The following is an 18,918-nucleotide window of genomic DNA, read 5'->3' as shown; positions in this document are numbered from 1 at the left end:
CAGAATTCCATAACAGTATGCTAGGTATGAGAAGAAAGCTTGTGATTAACTACTATGTTTTTTATTGGTAACCATGGCATTTTAAGAAAGAACCAGTACATACATCTGAAGAAGAATGCTAGATACAAGAGTTCTTAGTGTGCCATTATAAAATTTTGCTCTCTGAACTTTTGGATGAACTGTATTTGAATCAACTTTCAATTATTATATATTCATTTGTATATGTCTGTTTTGTATACCTGATACTATTTATATACTGTGGATTGTTATCCTCTAGTCTATTATATATATTATTTGAATATGCTTATCATTTTCAATTAGTGGACTTCAATTAGTGGACTTTTCCCACTTATATTGTTATACCCTTCTGTACTTTCATTTTGTCTGTGTGTTTTTAAGGATTCTTCCCGCACCCCCCCTCCTGTGGGATATTGGTGTCCATTTTGGGATCTGCTAGGAACCCCCAGCAAACACTGCTATGGACCTTCAGTCAGTATCAGCTGGGAGAGGGAACAAAACTAAAAAAAAACATAAAAGGGAGGGAAAGGAGAGAAGGGGTAAAGATTAAAAAGGGTTGGTGGGAGGCAGGGCAGAAAGAAAGAATAGGCTGCTAGAGAAAAGAAAAAGAAAAATAGAAGGGGGGAAGATGTACACTGGAGAAGAAGACAGGGAAGCTGAAGACTTGAGAGCGGAGTCAAGAACAAGAGATGCCATAGGACTGCAAGAGAGAGGGAAACAGGAAACACTGAAGAGTGGGAAATACTGAAGCGAGGAACAGACTCCATCCACAAGTCCTCATGAGTCCCCCACTTGTAATACAGATCATCTGCAACAGTGGAATTCCTATGTGTTAAACAGGGTCATTTGGGTTTAATACAGCATCTACAAATATTTGTTGGCTGGACAACTAATTCTAGAGAATCAGCTTTCTATGCTCATTTCTGCAATCTGCTGGAGAAGGTACTGCTTGTACCCATTTGTTGAGAATACAGAGAGGGGGCTCAGCTGTGAAAGGATATGTATTCTGTAACTGAAATCATTTGAGAAAGACTTCTGTGGCAGAATTTTGGCTTAAGCAGAGACATGAAAAGTCCTGTCCCTCTCAATATACTCTCAATAGAGTAAGAATTGACTATGGTTCTGTCCCAGAAGGCATTGCAGTCCGGCACTGCCTGCATCTCACGAACACCCTGTAACTAGCCAAACTGTACTCTCCAGATTGTTTATATTCTTCAAGAATAGAGTGTACCAGCGCCAAGTGTAAACTATAAGGACAGACCAGCCAGTGCTAACAATGACGCTTGTTCTGTCCCACAGTTTTGTATAGGCTATGATGCTGTTAGTGGGAAGGGTCTGCATATTGTTATTTTTACTCTCCATGACACCCACCTTGGAAATATGTCAGGCCTCACAAATAATGCATTCTAATTGACAGCTAAATGCGAATATTCCAGTGTATAATTTCTGTGTTTGCTTTTATTCCTGGTTGTTCTGGACAACCACCTTCCTTGTGAATCTTGAGAAAAGCGGAGAAGGATCAGTGGCCCTTTTAAAGAAAGCACTGATGTCTGCTTGAATTTTTGTTACAGATAAGTTAAAGCCTTCCCCCTTCTGTTTTCAGGATTCCTCACTTTGCTGTATCCTTAGAATATCTTTGCATCCTAGCATCTACCCTGTTTGGGGACAAGGAGTTTCCTACAAGAAGATGCAATATTCATCCTACTCTGGGCCATTGTTTTGTCTCTGTAGCATTTGACAGTCAGTCTGCTGATTAAATCTGGAATTGCTTATGGTATAAAAATTGTATTTGTATCATGCAGTGTGATGGGCGTCCAATCCCTTTGCCTAGTCTTCAAGGAATTGCTGTCCTCAACATCCCCAGTTATGCTGGAGGGACCAACTTCTGGGGAGGCACCAAGGAAGATGATGTGAGTATTTCTGGAGGGGAAAATGTGAATAAAAATTGTAGTTTTTGTTTCGTATTTTCTGCTTTGTTCCAAAATTTCTGAAGCAAATTTCTGTGTACCTTGAGAGCAAGGCAGTCTTTTGAGACCATAAGAATGCTGTGATGGATCTTGTTTCACTTGTGCTCACAACTCGTGTTTTACTTGTGACTAAATAACTTATTTGAGCAGAGAACAACTTTCAGAACAGAAGGGATGCAGGGAGCAGCCACCATTAGCAGCATGAAAAATGACATGGGTTTGCTCACTAAAAAAGTGAAAATATAAGTGGGCTGGTGAATTGCAGTGTCTGCTCATTTTTAGTACTAAAGTTTTTACACTTCATACATGCTGTCGCAGTGATAGCTCAGTCTCTGAATGATTTTTAAGCTGAGGGCCTGAGGAAATGGCAGGTCACTGGTAGGGCTGCAGAAGCAAGTATCATGGCCCTGCCATAGTGGTTGCTGCAGGTTTACATAGTTTCTGTCCCACACGCCTCCAGCATAATAGGAAAAATTATTACAGTACCAACAGAAGCAATCCCAACAAACATTCCTGCGTAACAGCTAGATACAAATCCCAGAGCACCTTAGAGACCAACAAGATTTTGGGGATATGAGCTTTTGAGAGTCAAAATTCTTACCCTGAAAATCTTACTGGTCTCTAAGGTGCTCTGGGACTTGTATTTATCTGTTCTATTGCAGACTAGCATGGCTATTCCCTAAAACATTCCTGCAGTGTCAATTCCATCTCCACCTACCAATCTCAATACTACACTGGCAACAACATGCATAGAGGTATGGGTTGAATGTGTGCCAGCAGTAGGATCCACACTGCCTGCCATGCAAAAGCCTTCAGCTTTCCCACCCTGTTGTGGGTCAGCCACACACACAGAGTCAGCAGCTATTTACAACCCTTTTGAAATCCTGTGAGGGAGAAAAGCAACTCCAAGAGTGTGATTTGGAGTGGAGGAGCCATGAGTGGGGAAACTGCTAAGTCCACGTACATTGACAGATTGCTTCTCCGCAAATTCCTGCCTCCCCAGATAGTTCTTTTTCCTTTAAGATACAGGCATCCTATACATTATTGTGATGCAGCGAAAACCCAGCATCCTTGAAGTAGAAGCTGGATTCCTTTCTCTTCTTTATTTTCCTAGACATTTACAGCTCCGTCTTTTGATGACAAGATTCTCGAAGTGGTAGCAGTGTTTGGTAGTATGCAGATGGCTGTCTCCCGGGTAATTAACCTTCAGCATCATCGAATTGCCCAGGTATTCATCCTTCTACACGTTTCACGTGAGGTGGTCTCTGGTCCTTTTCAAGAAGTATTGAATGTTACATATATACTTATAGTTTAATGTACAGCAATTGATGGAAGGCTGAAGGCTCAGAGCAGCAGCAGTCTGCAGTATTACGCATGGACTGGTTTCTAAATTTTGCTCAGATGTGTGATTTCATGTTCTGACTAGCAACAGCAATCAATTTTATGCTTTTTCAGGAGGAAAGAGGCTGGGGAAACTATGTGGGACACAGGAAAACAATTGGCATGTACAAAACATGTTTGTCTTATGATTTAGAATGCATTTAACAGATGAATTTCTCACAGTGTCGGACAGTGAAGATAGCAATCCTGGGAGATGAGGGAGTTCCTGTGCAAGTTGATGGGGAGGCCTGGATACAGCCACCAGGATATATTTGGATTGTGCATAAAAACAGAGCACAGACATTAACCCGTGATAGGGTAAGAGCAGTTTTCTTTCATTATGAACCTAGTCAGCAAAAGATAACCTCAGTAGTGTGACACAATATCATGATAGACTTTGCATGCATCCAAGATATGCAGTGTAAAGCTTCTCTTAAATTGTCACAGAAGGCACTAAACAATTTGATTTGTTCTTTCAGGCATTTGAGAACACCTTGAAGTCCTGGGAGGACAAACAAAAATGTGAGCTTCCCAGACCTCCGTCTTTCTCACTACACCCAGAGACAATATCTGAAGAAGAGTCCACTCAGATCAATCAGTTTTGCCGAGCAGCAGGAGCTCTGATTCACAGGTGAGGGTCATCCTCTTTGTTTTCTGAATTCAAGCGGCGCAAAGGACATCACAGTAAGATAACAATCCCAGAAACTCATGCATTTCCTCCCCTTCTCTACAGCATTCGAGAAATAGCTCAGTCATACCAGGACATGGAACAAGAACTTGCTCACGCAGTCAATGCTACCTCGAAATCTATGGACCAAGTGTATGCCAAATCCAAATCTGCAGAGGTATTACCTGGCTTCTCTTTGATTGCTCATCTTGTTCCCATTGGGTGGACTCTCTGACGGACATACTTTGTTAAAGGTTGGCTTGTAATATTCAGTCCTTATGCATGTGTTCTTTCCGCAGGGGCTGAACTGCAACCTTGTTGTGGAAATGATGAATAATGTCAAAGCCTTGCATAATGAGACAGAACTGCTCCTGGCCGGCAAAATGGCCCTGGTAAGGGATAGTTTTCTGAAAAAGAGTCTTGTTACTTCTGCTGCTTTTTCATCTTCATTCCTTATTGAGAAGATAAATTGCCCATTTAAGACTATAACTCAGGTTTAACAGTGTTTTTGCTTCCCTCATCCTGCCTGTAAATATTGTGGTACCATTCCTAAAATGTACCTTGTTTAATTCAGATAACAATAATAACAGTCTTCCAAATTAATAATGGATTGGAGCTGATTTACCTGATAGCTGGAATGTGATGTCACCTTTGATGGAATTCGTAGGGATTGTTGGTGCCATTGCAAATTGTGTGACATAGTTTCAGGAGCGGTGTCTAGCAGGAGCATTCCTTAATGGTTCCAAAATATATGAAGACATCTGATCGCATTCCTCTCCAGTTGTTAACAAGGCTGCCCTTTTGCATGCTTCTGGTGTTCATTTTGTCTGAAACAAAAATGATTTGGTGCTAGGTATGTCCATTTTCTACGCAGATGACAGATGGACAGAGCAGTTCCGTATTGTGCCTGCACTGTGGCACTGCTAGTTGCCTTCCTCAAGAGACAGCCATGTGACAACTGAATGGGAAAAGTGTGGGACCATCATATGAAATCAGCTAGCAGATAGGTTGGTGATGCTTGCCGGCTGCCACAGGGTTTTGGCTGGAGGCTGTTGCCACCTGGATAGGTGAGCAGCCTGGTCCACAGCTGTCATAGTGGCCACCCTCCCCTGGCAGCTGCCTCAAGCAGGCCCTGACACACCTAACTGCCTAATCTTCTTCGTGGTCTCTGTGCATCACACTGATGGGAGTAGGCGCCAACGCCGATCTCGATCAGTAAACTTCAAAAGCTGAGGATTTCCGCGCCGACGTCCCCATGCGCATGCCCAGAAGCCCCACTGCGCACACTCACTGGGACGGGAGCGGACATCCCGCCAGTTCTCTTCTGACCGCCGCGCTGATCAGTCGATCTTTTCTGCTACGGTCGGAGAACTTTGTATTTTTGCTATTGTTAGTTAGATAGTTGTAGTATAGTTAGTATAGTTATAGTTAGCTGTTAGATAGATAGTTGTTCGTTGCGGGAGAGCGGGGTTTTTATTTTCCCACCCTGCAGGGCCCCTTCTCCCTACTTTCGTTTTTTCCTGCTGCTATCTTTCCTCGTATGGAAAGACGGTGGGGATTTTTTTGCCGCTGCTCCTCGTGCGGGAGTAAAATTGCCCCTCCAGACGGGCACGCCTTGTGTTTGCTGTGCCTGGGCGAGCAACATCGGCCTGATTCCTGTGTCCATTGTGCCAAGTTTTCGCGGCAAACCAGGAAGAACAGGGCGGCTCGACTTGCGGCGGCGCTGATGGAGCAGGCACTTTCCCCGCGTCGACTGTCGGCGGAGCAGGCTGAACAGCCGACTGGTCAGTCGGACCAGTCGGCATCGAAACCGGTCGATACCGACCAGGCCCTTTCCGATGCCGATCGCCCTCGGAAACGATCGGGCTCAGCTTTGACTTCGGAGTCCTCAGTGCCAGCTAAACGACATAAGGAGGACAAAGGGGCGCCTGCAGACAAGGGGAAGAAGGCCAAGAAGCAGAGACACGGCAAATCGGTGACGCAGTCGGCCCCGGTGTCTCCATCAGATCCAACGGCTCCAGTTGTTCCACCGCTCAAGCTTTTCGCTTCTCCGGTCCGCCAGCCGAGCACCCCACTGGAATTGAGGTCGAACCAGCTTGTTATTTCGGACTCGGACTTGGAGATCGAACCGGCCCAACGTGTCGATACCGATCGAAGCCCGCTCGGTTGACTTACTCCGCGCACGAGCAGCCCATCGGCTCGGGCGCGAGATCGACGCCGGGATCGCTCTTCAAGCAGCCGCTCTCCTCTCTACAGAGAAGGGGACCGCTCGCCACACGGAGCTGCAGCCCAGATCCCATGGGACCAACGGCAGTGGCAGTACTTGTACGGGGCCTACCCCATGCAGCCACCCTACCCGTAGCTTCCGCCACGTCAGATGGACTGGGACCAGGCGTCGGAGACTTCGTATCGGTCCCATACGTCTTTTCGTACCCTGAAGCAGGCTCCGTCGGTGTCAAAGCCCCCGGAGGTGCGTCGGAGGGAGTCTGATCAGAGCACCCCGTCGGTAAAGGTCAAGTCCACCCCGGCCGCACCGGTGTCTCCGAAGCCGCTTCAGCAGTCTGAGCTGTCCGACTCCCCGGGAGAGTCTCCCAGGTCTTTAGAGGGTTCATCGCCTCAGAGAGAGACCTCGTCGCATGATGAGCCGTCGCCTCCCGTGAAGACCTCGGAGGAACAGCCCATTTCGCCGTCGGAAGACCTAAAGTCTTACGGTGATCTGATCAAACGGATGGCACAAACGCTTTCCCTCCCGACGGTCCAACCACAGCCGATTGTCGCGGACACAGTCTTTGACATTGTCCAACAAGATACCTCCACTGCTGTAGCGCTGCCACTCACCAACGTTATGCTGCAGACTGCCAAGTCCTCCTGGGACAAGCCAGCGTCCACGCCTGTGTCCTCCCGCAGGCTGGACCATATGTACAGGATCCAAGAGTCATCGGCCGAGTTCCTCTATGTCCATCCCAAGCCAAACTCGGTAGTGGTGTTGTCGTCCTCGAAGGCGAAAAAGACCCATTCCACGCCCCCCGACAAGTAGGGCAGGAAGCTAGATGCGATGGGCAGAAGGCTGTACTCTGCAGGTTCCTTGGGGGTAAAGATCGCAAACTATGCAGCTTGCATGGGCAGGTATCAATACGCCCTGTGGGACCAAGTCTCTACCATCATGGGTTCCCTTCCGGAGCAGAGCAAGACTGCCCTACGAAAACTACAGAAGGAGGGCATGATCTCGGCAAAGCAGCGACTCAACTCCGCCAAGCACTCAGGGGACATGTGTGCCAAAGCGTTGACCACGGCCATCTCTCTCCGTAGACACTCCTGGCTTCGATCCACTGCGCTGCAGCAGGATACGCAGGCCTATGTGGAGAACCTTCCATTCGATGGCACGGGTCTCTTCAGCTCAAATACAGATTCAGTCCTGCAAGAGCTGGATAAAAGCATTAAAACCTCTAGGAATCTGGGAGTGTCGGGACCTCGTACACCAGCAAAGAGGCAATGGCCGAAGACGTGGCAAAAGAAGCCTTATTCGAAGTCGCCGGAAAGGCAGTGGCGTTCGAAACAGGCGACGTTTACCAGACCTCAGTACCAGGCTAAGCCCAAATACTCTCCTCCTTCTGCCCAGACACCTAGGCAGAAGGGCACCAAGCAGCACAAACAGGGTCTTTGACTGCCTCCCACCTTTGGTTGGCCCTGTGGACTCGGACCTTATCCGCCTTGCCAGTTTTTTCCCTGCCTGGGCCCGTACCACCTCGGACCATTGGGTGCTGTCCATAATCCAGTGGGGTTATGGAATAGAATTCTGCAACCCCCCTCCCACCCCGACTTTCGTCTCTACCGCTCCTTCACAGACGCTTCAGAAGGAGGTATGCTCTCTCCTCCTCAAGCAGGCCATCGAAAGGGTCCCTGCGAACCAACTGCGATGCGGTTTCTACTCCCGGTACTTTGCAGTCCCGAAGAGGGATGGGGGACTTCAGCCCATCATGGATTTGCGGGCTCTGAACGCGTTTGTAAGATGCGACAAGTTCAGGATGACCACTCTACCCTACATCCTTCCTCTTCTGGGGCAGGGAGATTGGATGGCCACGCTCGACCTGAAAGATGTGTATTTTCACATCTCAATCCATCCCTTCCACCGGCAGTTCCTGCGCTACACTGTCGGGGACGAACACTTCCAATACAGGGCCCTGCCTTTCAGGTTGTGCACGGCTCCGAGGGTGTTCACCAAGACTATGGTGGTGATTACCGCCCACCTGCGGCTGCAGGGAATAACACTCTTCCCGTACATCGACGACTGGCTCCTGGTGGCGGAGACAAGAGAGTCGTTGGTGCAGCACATAGCAGTCACCCTAGCCCTGGTGGATGAGTTGGGACTTCAGATCAATCTGAAGAAGTCCCATCTCCAACCTGCCCAGCGGGTGCAATTCATCGGGGCGATATTGGACACACGGGAGTGCAGGGCGTTTCTTCCTCCGGATCGGGCAGACGCCATTGTCCAGATGGTCGGGGCTTTCCAGCAGAATCCTACAGTCTCCGTGCGGAAGGTTCAGTGCCTTCTGGGGCTTATGGCAGCCACAACGGCGGTGATTCCATTTGCGATGTTGAGGATGCAGCTCTGGTTCTTACGGAGTTTCAAGTGCAATCTCGAACCACATTCTCGCCTGCTGACGGTGCCGCCGGACGTCTTGGCGTCTCTGGACTGGTGGGGGCGGAAACAGCGCTTAGTGGAGGGGGCGCCTTTCCACAGACCAGCGCCCTCCCTCACGATCACGACGGATGCATCCTTGTGGGGCTAGGGAGCCCACATGGGGGGCGTGTGCGTGGGAGACCGGTGGCCGAGCCAACATGCCCAGCAGCACATAAACTTTTTGGAGCTGCTGGCCATTTTTCACGCCATTCATTCGTTTCAGCCTCTCCTGAGGGGCAAGTTGGTGGCTGTGATGACCGACAACATCACCGCTATGGCATACATCAACAGGCAAGGCGGCACAGTGTCCCGCAGACTTTGCCACCTAGCCTTGAGAATTTGGGAGTTGTGCAGGTCGCTGGGGGTCTTCATTCGTGCAGCCCATCTCCCAGGGGAGAGGAATGTGCAGGCGGACTTCCTCAGTCGTGGGGGGCCCCTATTCCACGAGTGGGAGCTGAACTGGAAATTCCTGAGTCCGGTCTTCTACAAGTGGGGGACCCTGGTGCTGGACGTTTTCGCCACACGGCACAACGCAAAGTGCGAACTGTTCTGTTGCAGGGGGGGAGCGGACTCGTTGGCACTCAGGGACGGCATCCTGGTACCCTGGACTTTCCACACAGTGTACCTTTTTCCACTCATTCCACTGCTCACCAAGGTGGTGCAGAAACTGCTAAGGGAGCGTCCCCAGGGGATCCTGGTGACGCCATGGTGGCCGAGGCAGCACTGGTTTCCCTTGGTCCTACGCCTATCCAACGGGACGTTTCATCAGTTTCCTCAGGTCCCGGACCTATTGCTTTCCCATCAGGGTCAGGTCCTGCACCACGATGTTCCTCATCTTCGGGTGACTGCTTGGCAGCTAGGAGAGGGTCTCCGAGAGGGCTCAGTTCGTCATGATGAACTCCAGGAAGTTCTCTACGAGGAAGTCATATGCTTCTAAGTGGGCGAAGTTTGTAGAGTTTGCAACGAGGCGTACATCACGGCCTGAAATGGCGGGCCTGCCGGTGATTTTCGACTTCCTGATTGCTCTGCTTGACAAAGGTCTGGCGCAGTCGTCGGTGCGCGTTTATTTGGCGGCCGTCTCCTCAAAGCATGCTCAGATTGATGGCCGTTCGGTCTTTACGCACCCGGACACCAAAAGGTTCCTTAAGGGCATGACAAGGCTGTACCCCGCGGTGCGGGCCCCTGCCCCAGCATGGGATCTGCCTCTAGTGCTTAGGGCGCTGATGGGGAAGCCTTTTGAGCCAATGGCCTCTTGTTCCCCTCACCTCCTGGCCTGGAAGACGGCTTTCCTGGTGGCCATTACATCTGCCAGGAGGGTGGGGAAGCTGGCGGCGCTACGGTGTGACGCCCCCTACCTGATCTTCTCTGTGGACGGGGTGATGCTCCGTTCTGATGTCACGTTTTTGCCCAAGGTGATTTCGCCTTTCCATCTCAACTCAGAGATTTTCCTGCCGGTTTACTTTCCGTTGCCGGCTGACGACTCGGAACGTCGTCTGCATGCCCTGGACGCGAAGCGGGCATTGTCTTTCTACCTTCATCGCACAAACCCGTCGCGGAAGGACTCCAGGCTGTTTGTTTCGTATGCTGCGTCCTCCATGGGTCAGCGGATCTCCTCTCAACGGTTGTCCAAGTGGATCACGGGGACAATCCGGTTGTGCTATCTTCTCTGCAAGACCCCTCTCCCTGGTCCGCTCCGGGCCCATTCGACGCGAGCGGTGGCAACCTTGGCTGCCTTCATGAGGGGAGTTCCCCTACAGGACATCTGCAAGGCTGCCACGTGGGCATCGGCGCACACCTTCGTGTCGCACTATGCGCTGGACCTGAGGCATAGACAAGCTTCCTCCGTGGGCCGTGCTGTGCTGCAGTCTGTCTCCTCGTGATGGACCGTCGCACCCTCCTCCAGGTAGGCCTTGAGCTTGTTAATCTCCCATCAGTGTGATGCACAGAGACCACGAAGAAGATAAACAGGTTTCCTACCTGTAACTGATGATCTTCGAGTGGTCATCTGTGCAGTCACACTACCCGCCCTCCTTCCCCGCTGCTGACGGTCCCTCCTGAGGGGCTGACGCGGCGGTCAGAAGGAACTGGCGGGATGTCTGCTCCCGTCCCACTGAGCGTGCGCAGTGGGGCTTCTGGGCATGCGCATTGGGATGTCGGCGCGGAAATCCGCAGCTTTTGAAGTTTACCGATCGAGATCGGCGCTGGCGCCTACTCCCATCAGTGTGACTGCACAGATGACCACTCGAAGATCATCAGTTACAGGTAGGAAACCTGTTTGTATGTGGCATCCATGGGTATCTGGGGGCCCACTGCTCATCCTCACAGCTGCCAGGTTCAGGAGGGAGGGATGCTGTGTCCAGTGCAGCTTGCTACCACCATGGTAGACCCAGGGGAGGTATGGGGGTAGGGAACTTGGGAGCCTTGCTTACCTATTCACACATGGCTGTCCCTCTGGTGGAGAGCCTGGTGTACCTCCTGAAACCATTTACAGGGCAGGGGGTCATCATTGGGTCCCACAAAGGGGCATGGCTGAAGCAAGGGACTGTGCTAATGGGGTGCACACTTAGCATCCTGAGCTGCTTCAGGTGCTATGGGTGTGGCCACAGGTGTGTGAAGAGGAATGAATTTGAAGTTACTATAATTGTCAATGGACTATGACACTATATTTGTCAGCACACCTTTGCACCTGCTCAGGGAGTGTTCCCATGCTGAAAACACTTTGGAAGCCGTCTACCTGCCATCACATCCCCTGGAACACCCACATCTATGCTGGTGGCAAGGTTCTGTGCCATTGCTCCACCAGTGTGTAACTGTAGTGCTCCTTTATGAGTGAGACTCAGTGTAAACAGCCCTTATGCCAGTGTAACTCCAAATTATGCTGTCATAGGGGTCAGTTGGGTCCCTATTTTGATGCTCCCACCTTAGGATTGCTCTATAAGTTGTTCTTTCATATTTTTCTTGTGCTATATTGGGTAAGTCCAGAAAGGAAGCAACTGAAAGTACCTTAGGACAATATTTCTGACACTAGCCTGGGGGTGGCCGAACTTGCTTAATGTAAGAGCCACAAAGAATAAACATCAGATGGTTGAGCAAGACCTGAGCATCAGATGGTTGAGAGCTGGGAGGGAAGGAAGGAAAAAGATAGGGGAGGGAGAAGCGGAAAGAAAGCAACTTTAACTTTAAATGCATTCTCCAAGCCACTGACCAATGGGGTGGTGAGGGCATCAAGAGCCACACAATATGTATGAAAGAGCCTCATGTGGCTCCCGAGCCACAGTTTGGCCACCCTTGCACTTGCCCATGGCTGTGCAAATGATCTGGTGATACTTTGGCACAGCTTTAGAACCAGATTGCATGATATACCTTTGTTCTATGGTAGTTTGCATTGATCTCTTTTTCCCTTCTTCTTGACAAATGTTGCTGATCTTTTGACATTTGACAATCTTTTGACATCTGAGCTCCAGTTATTTCTAAAACTGGTAACCATATAGGCAGGGCTTTTTTGTAGCAAGAACTCCTTTGCATATTAGGCCACACAACCCTGATGTAGCCAGTCTTCCTGGAGATTACTGTAGGCCCTGTACTAAGAACCTTGTAAACTCTTGGAGGATTGGCTACATCAGGGATGTGTGTCCTAATATGCCAAGGAGTTCCTGCTACAAAAAAAGCCCTGCATATAGGGATATGAAATAAAATCAGAACATGAGAACTGTGACTGTTTGAATGAATAAATTTAATCATGATGAGATAAAAACCCGAAAAATACTTTATCAGTATATTTCAGGTATTTATTCAGCTGAATTTTCTAATCTGATTCAGCTGCCAATCTAGCTGATCCAAATAAAGGGTGATATTCAGCTTTTATTCAGGCTCAGTTGAAATGGCACAAGTTCACACACACTTTCCAGGTGAACTTGTGCTGCTTCTGGATTTGTCACGTGGATTGGCTTTACAAAAGCCATTTAAAGGGAAAGTTCCATTTAAATGGCTTTTGCCAAGCCATGCACATGCCTTTCCTCCCCAAGTCATGCCACAGTAGGGGAATACATCAGCAGGTGAAAGGAAGGCATTTAAAGTTATGCTGCAGCATTCCTCAGGAAAGGAATGTATGTAAAGAGACATAACTTCCCTTCCCTTCCTGAATTGCACTGCAGTGGCAGCGTGCCTCAGCAAAGGAAAGGAAGGTATTTTAAAAGACATATTGATCTACTGCTGATGTTTTTTGCATTTTAATGTTGTTTTAATTTTATCATTCACTGTATATGAGCCTGATGTAAGCTGCCCTGAATCCTATTCTTAGGGTAGGGCGGTCAACAAATTGAATTTAATAAATTAATTCCTTTCCATTGCTGAGGTGTGACTCAGGTAGAAGGGGAAACTTTAAATACCTTTCCTTCCTTCCCTGAGTCACACCGCAGTAGCACATGCCTCAGCAAGGGAAGGGAAGGTATTTAAAGAGACTATGATCTCCATAAATGCATTCCCTTTAGTTGCTGATGCATGCCACTGCAGCGTGACTCATTCCAGTATTGGATTTGGGAAATAATTGGTATTGCCAGATTAATTTGGCTCCATATCTTCCCTTCCTTTCCTGAGGTACACCTCAGAAGCCACATGGCTCAGAAAGGGAAAGGAAAGTATGTCTCTTTAAATAGCTTCCCTTCCCTTGCTGAGATGTGTTGCTGATATTGGGGTTCAGGCATATACTGGTACACTGAGAAATACTAAATTTTTTTGTTTGTATGCACACCACTAACTGATGTCTTTCATACCTCCTTTTTAAAATGACAGAAGACGGAGGTCATCCTTCTTATGCATCTGAAGAAGTAGGCTCTAGGCCATGAGAAATCATGTTGGAATAAGAATTAGCCTATAAAGTGCCACAGGATTACTGCTGATTTTTACGTTGGCATATGTGTTTGATTTTAGAATCATTTGTGCTGAAGTATTTGTTCAGAGGTGATCTGAGCAGAGCTTAGGCAATTTTGTTTCAGTTGTGCAGCTCTTAACTGTGCCTGTGTGTTTTCATCTCTGATGCAGCAGTTGGATCCTCCACAGAAAGAGCAGCTTCTAGCAGCTCTGACAGAAATGGACTTTCATATGAGGAAGTTAGCAGATATTCCTTGGCTGTGGCAGCTCATGGAGCCCAGTGATGAAGAGGTAACTTACAAAGAGAAGAGCCAGTCCCCTAGAGGGAGGGTCTTGCTTCACATTCTATTACTGAGAAAGCTCAGTGAGGTAGTAGGGAACAGTTTTCATACTTTGCTCTGACCAGGGTCCCTAAACTAATTTGAATAAAATTAAGTATATTGTGCTGTCATAAATTGTTCACTGATATGGCAATTTTTAATCACTCTAGTAGGATCTTTACCTATAATTATTTCTTGTTATGAAAATGTACTGCTGACTAGAGATATATAAATTACCCAAATTGTGACTGCTGATTTTTTTTTTCTGCAGAACCAGATGTTGGACTATTCAAAACGTAGCCGGAGTGGCAAATTTCGTCTAGTGACAAAGTTTAAAAAGGAAAAGAACAATAAGAACAAGGAAACCCGTAGCAGTCTGGGATTGCCGGGTACCACCTGCCTGTGTATTTCCCCTTTGCTTTCCTTTCCCCATGCATGCACACATGTGCACATGTGTGCTGCCTTTTTGCACAAAATGCATTTCCTATTCTGTGACTGTCATCTGCTTCTTTCCTTACTTTCTTCTGAGTTTGCCCTTTTCATTTATGTTTACAGGCATCTGATATTCCATAGCAAAATAATATTTTCTGGGATGTCTTCTGAAACTGTGTAATAGTATCATGCTGAGTGACTGCTCCCAAACATAAAAACTGATTGCACCCTCCAAGAGAGTCTTCAGTGATTTTCCAGAACACGTCATTCAGGGTCTGAGAGATGCTTAGAAGTTAAAGGAACTGTAGGGCCCATCCGCATAACTCCCGCTCTCCAACTGCTAATGCTCCCTAATTCGGTTAATAATTTTCTCTCATTGATTAATTTCAGGTTCTTAATCAATTTTCATGCATAATTATCTGTGGATCCTACATCATCCCTGGTGCATCCTATGCTTTAATTCTGTTAGTTAATATGATTTTAAAAATAAGATCTTTAAATCAACAATTCAGATAGTATCAGGACACTTTCATTGCAACCGGGTTGATTTGTTGGCTTATATTCCATTTCATGAAGAATTTCTGTCTCTCTGATTTCTAAAAGAGCTGTTTGTCCTTCAGTGCTAATGGAATCATCCTCTGTTCCCCTGATTTTTTTACAGCACATCTTTTTCCTGTGCATTCTGAAAATGTTATCCCTCGTTTTGCTTAGAGACCAGTGGAAGTGCTGCATGGCTGTGTGTGTTGATGGCCAGGTCTCCTTCCCTAAGCGGGAGGAGGACATTGTGTACCTAGAAAATATTTATTTCTTGAATGAGTGTAAATGAATATTGCTGACATAGAACATTTACATTAAAACGTTCACAATACAAAGAAGTGAAAAAAGTATGAACTTTTCAAATTCCTCCATTTACAAGGAGGGCCATAGAAACACACAGTGCCTGAGGATGACAGGGGTAAAGATGGAGTTTTTTTCCTTTGAGCTTTTCTACACGGTGAGATTGGAAAGGTTTTAGATTTGTGTACTTTCTCCCAGGCCTTCTTCATTACAAGTAACAGATTATACCTGGAGTCCCACATTTACTGGAACATGGAGTCTCCTAATCTTGTAATTCTGTGGTATTTCCAGGTATTATTTTTCTCTGTGCATTAAGAGGGAAAGCTAAGAGAGAAGCCACGTGAGCCTAAGGCCTGCTCCTGGTCTCACTCTGTAGAAATTCCAAGGGGTATGTGCATGTATTACCTTAACTGGGACTCATATTTTAAAAAGCACACATTTTAAATTAGAGAGAGAAATTTGCACTGTGCCAGTGAGAGTTTTCTTGTGATAGAGTGGAGTAATAATTGCCAATCCACATTTTGGATAATTTTGTGCGTGTCTGTTTTGCTCTTGCATATATTGACCATCACATTAAAATTACTTCTTGGATACTATAATAAGCCTCCAGTGGTCAAAGCTAACTCAGCAATGTTGTATTTGGTCATGAGTTTTTAAAAAATCAGCTTCCAGTGCACTGCTTCTAAGAGCATATTTCTTCCACCTTTGCATCCGTTCTGTTGCTTTGGAGCTTTTTTGCACCATATGTCATTTTTTTTCTGCTGTGAGGTTAAGGTACTGTTCTCAGTTCTCATCACGTGCTGCTTTGGCTTTTGCTGCTGATCACCTTTTGCTCACTCTCGTTCCTCTGGGCTTTGGGTATTCAACACACTCCTGCTTTTCCATCTCTGACAGTTCACCTCTGGGGAACGGAGGAGGTTGCGGCCTGGCTTGAGCATCTCAGTCTTTGTGAGTATAAGGATATCTTCATCCGGCATGACGTCCGGGGCTCTGAGCTCCTGCATCTCGAACGGAGAGACCTCAAGGTACTTTCATGAGCAACTCATCCAGAGTAGCCATCTGCATTGTCATGGCCATTTGTGCTGACTATGCTTGGATCTGGTCAGTGTACTCTCCGTTCTAGGTGGCTTTAGGCAGAGTAATAGAGTATTGTACAGGAATAGATTAGCTGAGTCAGATTATAAGCATAGTTCTTGGGCCAGCATCCAAATCTTTTAAAATTCACCACTGAAGTTGTAGATCACCTCTGCGATTTATCACTGTGTTCTAGAATAACTTCTGAATGTTGTTTCTTTAACTTCTGAATGCAGTCACTTTTCACAGTGTAGAAATGTCTATTAAATGGAACTGAGTAATTAGCTGTATTTTAGGTAAGGCAGGTAATTGAGGAAATACGGGACAATGCTGCTGGCAGGTATTCAAACTTTGACTTTTCTTGTACAAATTTTAAGACAATTTATTACAGACTGTATGCTGTTACTCAACCAACCAATATCAGTTGCAAGATTGAGGTAACAGTTCCGTACAACTTCCAGAGTGATCATTGTTCCAGGTTTCTTGTGACTTTAGGAACAGTGTGGGCAGTTGGTCCTGGCTTGATCAAGAATTGGCAGCAGAGTGTACACATGCAGCTTTGGAAAAAAACAAAACTGGATCCAGTAAAATATTCTAAAGGTCGCAGGTTTAATCTCAGGTCTCTCCAATTAAAAATATCTTGGCAGTGGGGTTGGACTGCATAGGACTCTGGAGAACTGCTGCTAGTCAGAATACTAATCTTGTTGAATGAATAGTTTGGTTTATATAGTACAGTGCTCTGGTAAGCTTTTATCTGGCACTGTCATTGTGTTATGGAAGTTTAATGTGATTCTGTACTGGTATGAAATGAGAACTGTGTGTGTAAACAGAATGAAATTTTCTGATTTTGCAGTTGTCTTCAAGTTATATGTTTCCTTGAGTTGTTTATATGGTACATGAGAAACAGAACAGTTTTTCTGTGCTGCTTGATCTATCATGTTCTGTTTTGTAGTGCTATCTTGGTTCCTCAGCTCTCTACAGATCTTCCTGTCTGATAGCTGGGGTTGAATTTCTGTTAGCTTGCATTGGCAAGTTTCTCATTGATTTGAACCTAATGATTTATTACTTTTCCAAGTGCTTTGATCTTAGTGCTTGGTTTTAGAAATGTTCCACTTGTCACATTTTCCTTTTTCTCAATTTCAGCTTTTTTGTTCCTATAAGAGAGTGAAGTAGTTTGCAGTTGATAAGCTAGCCTCAGATTATTTTTCATGTTATTTTTCAGGACCTCGGAGTGACCAAAGTGGGCCATATGAAGAGGATATTACATGGGATCAAGGAACTGAGCAGGAATATTCCTGTCAGCGAGGCCTGACTTCTATTTTCAGAGCCTGTATATACCATTCCCACTGATGTCTGCAAAACTGACACCTCAAGAAGCAGATTTTCTCAGAATTGTTTGTATGGACCTGCCAGACATTTACCAGTGTTCAGAGCTCATATCTAACATCATGGTGCTACCTTTCTGTTGTGAGGTACGGCACAATCCACTCAAGTGGCACCTTGCATTCCAAAGTCAGTGTTACTTTGCTGTCACCAGCCACCCTTTCCCTGCCTTTGTACTGGAATGAGGACATGCATGCTGGGCTCCTTCCAGCCAATTCCAATAAACAGCATGTGGATTAGCAAATTTTGTGCACAGTTTAACATCCCAGCTAGTCTCAAAAGCCAATATTTTAAACGATCCTATATTCTGAGTATTGTGCCATATATTAAGAGATGAAAGCACCTGTTCATGACACATGCACACAAGACTGCAGAAATGGATTATTGGGTGAAAAAAGGATGTAAGAGAAATACATGGGGTGGTTTAAAGAATAAATTCACCAGAAAGTGCATATACACAGTCTTTGTACAAAGCACCAACTTGATTGACATTAGGAATTGATTCTTCTCGACTAGTGCACTTTCCATGGGCCAGAGAGAGATATAAGTGCAAAAAGGATACAAGTTTGTCACAAAGGAAATCTTCAAGGATATGAGTTTATCACAAAATCTAAAATTGTGTAATCTTCTTGCTCTGTAATGCTCGTAAATGCCAAAGGAATGGGACTACATTTTAGGGGCTTGCACCAAATGCTTAGAACATCAAGTGCCTACAAATGCTGAAATATCCTGGAAACTCATCCAGGGTGGGATAATTTTGTGATTCCTGTTGACATTTGGTTTTCTGATTCTAACCGGTTGAAGGAAGTGAATAGCACTGGCATTTCTGGAAATACTTCTTGAGGATAACCTACTGTTGAAGCTTGGGTCCTTCTGTGCGTAGGTTTAGGCAGGGTATAATATTTATTTCCTTTCAGTGGCTGTTTCCCAAATTTTATGAAGCCAGAGCATTGTTGCTTGAGATGTACACACTTTTTTCTCTGTTTTAAGAGAACCTTGGCCAATTTCTTTATTACTGCAACTTTTCTGAATTCTTCAAAATCTGTCCTGGTTGAAAATTACCCTTTGGCTTTGTGTCTAGTATTGTTTCCTTCTGACACTTCTTTTACAACAGAGGATGACATGGTCTTATTTATAAAAAAACAACAGTTAAATCTGTAATATAAAATTTTATGTACAGATCGGGGTGGGGACTCCTTAAACTTGAGCCCAACATCTCTGGCTCTTTTCCATTATCATTGTGTGGAGGGATGTTTAGCCTTAAAGGTACAGATTATTTACATTGTTTTG

General features: G+C 46.3%; 1 protein-coding gene across 3 annotated transcripts in view; it reads left to right on the top strand.

Moving 5' to 3' along the window:
* DGKD (diacylglycerol kinase delta) overlaps positions 1-17,782 on the top strand; it is a 98,224-nt gene extending 80,442 nt beyond the window's left edge. For 2 of the 3 annotated variants that reach the window (XM_060241939.1, XM_060241941.1), the window contains 10 exons: positions 1,821-1,928; positions 3,100-3,213; positions 3,549-3,683; positions 3,845-3,996; positions 4,099-4,210; positions 4,332-4,424; positions 13,754-13,873; positions 14,174-14,291; positions 16,066-16,196; positions 17,468-17,782. In XM_060241939.1, the coding sequence (XP_060097922.1) occupies positions 1,821-1,928; positions 3,100-3,213; positions 3,549-3,683; positions 3,845-3,996; positions 4,099-4,210; positions 4,332-4,424; positions 13,754-13,873; positions 14,174-14,291; positions 16,066-16,196; positions 17,468-17,557 (1,173 nt within the window). In that variant the 3' untranslated portion in view covers positions 17,558-17,782. The remainder of the gene's footprint in view (positions 1-1,820; positions 1,929-3,099; positions 3,214-3,548; positions 3,684-3,844; positions 3,997-4,098; positions 4,211-4,331; positions 4,425-13,753; positions 13,874-14,173; positions 14,292-16,065; positions 16,197-17,467) is intronic. The other variant, XM_060241940.1, reaches the window with a different exon arrangement.
* The last annotated feature ends 1,136 nt before the right edge of the window (positions 17,783-18,918 follow it).

The sequence above is a fragment of the Heteronotia binoei genome, chromosome 6, assembly GCF_032191835.1.
Source record: "Heteronotia binoei isolate CCM8104 ecotype False Entrance Well chromosome 6, APGP_CSIRO_Hbin_v1, whole genome shotgun sequence".
Classification (NCBI taxonomy): domain Eukaryota; kingdom Metazoa; phylum Chordata; class Lepidosauria; order Squamata; family Gekkonidae; genus Heteronotia; species Heteronotia binoei.
Note: the sequence above shows the minus strand (reverse complement) of the source record. Positions and strands in the feature narration are given on the sequence as shown.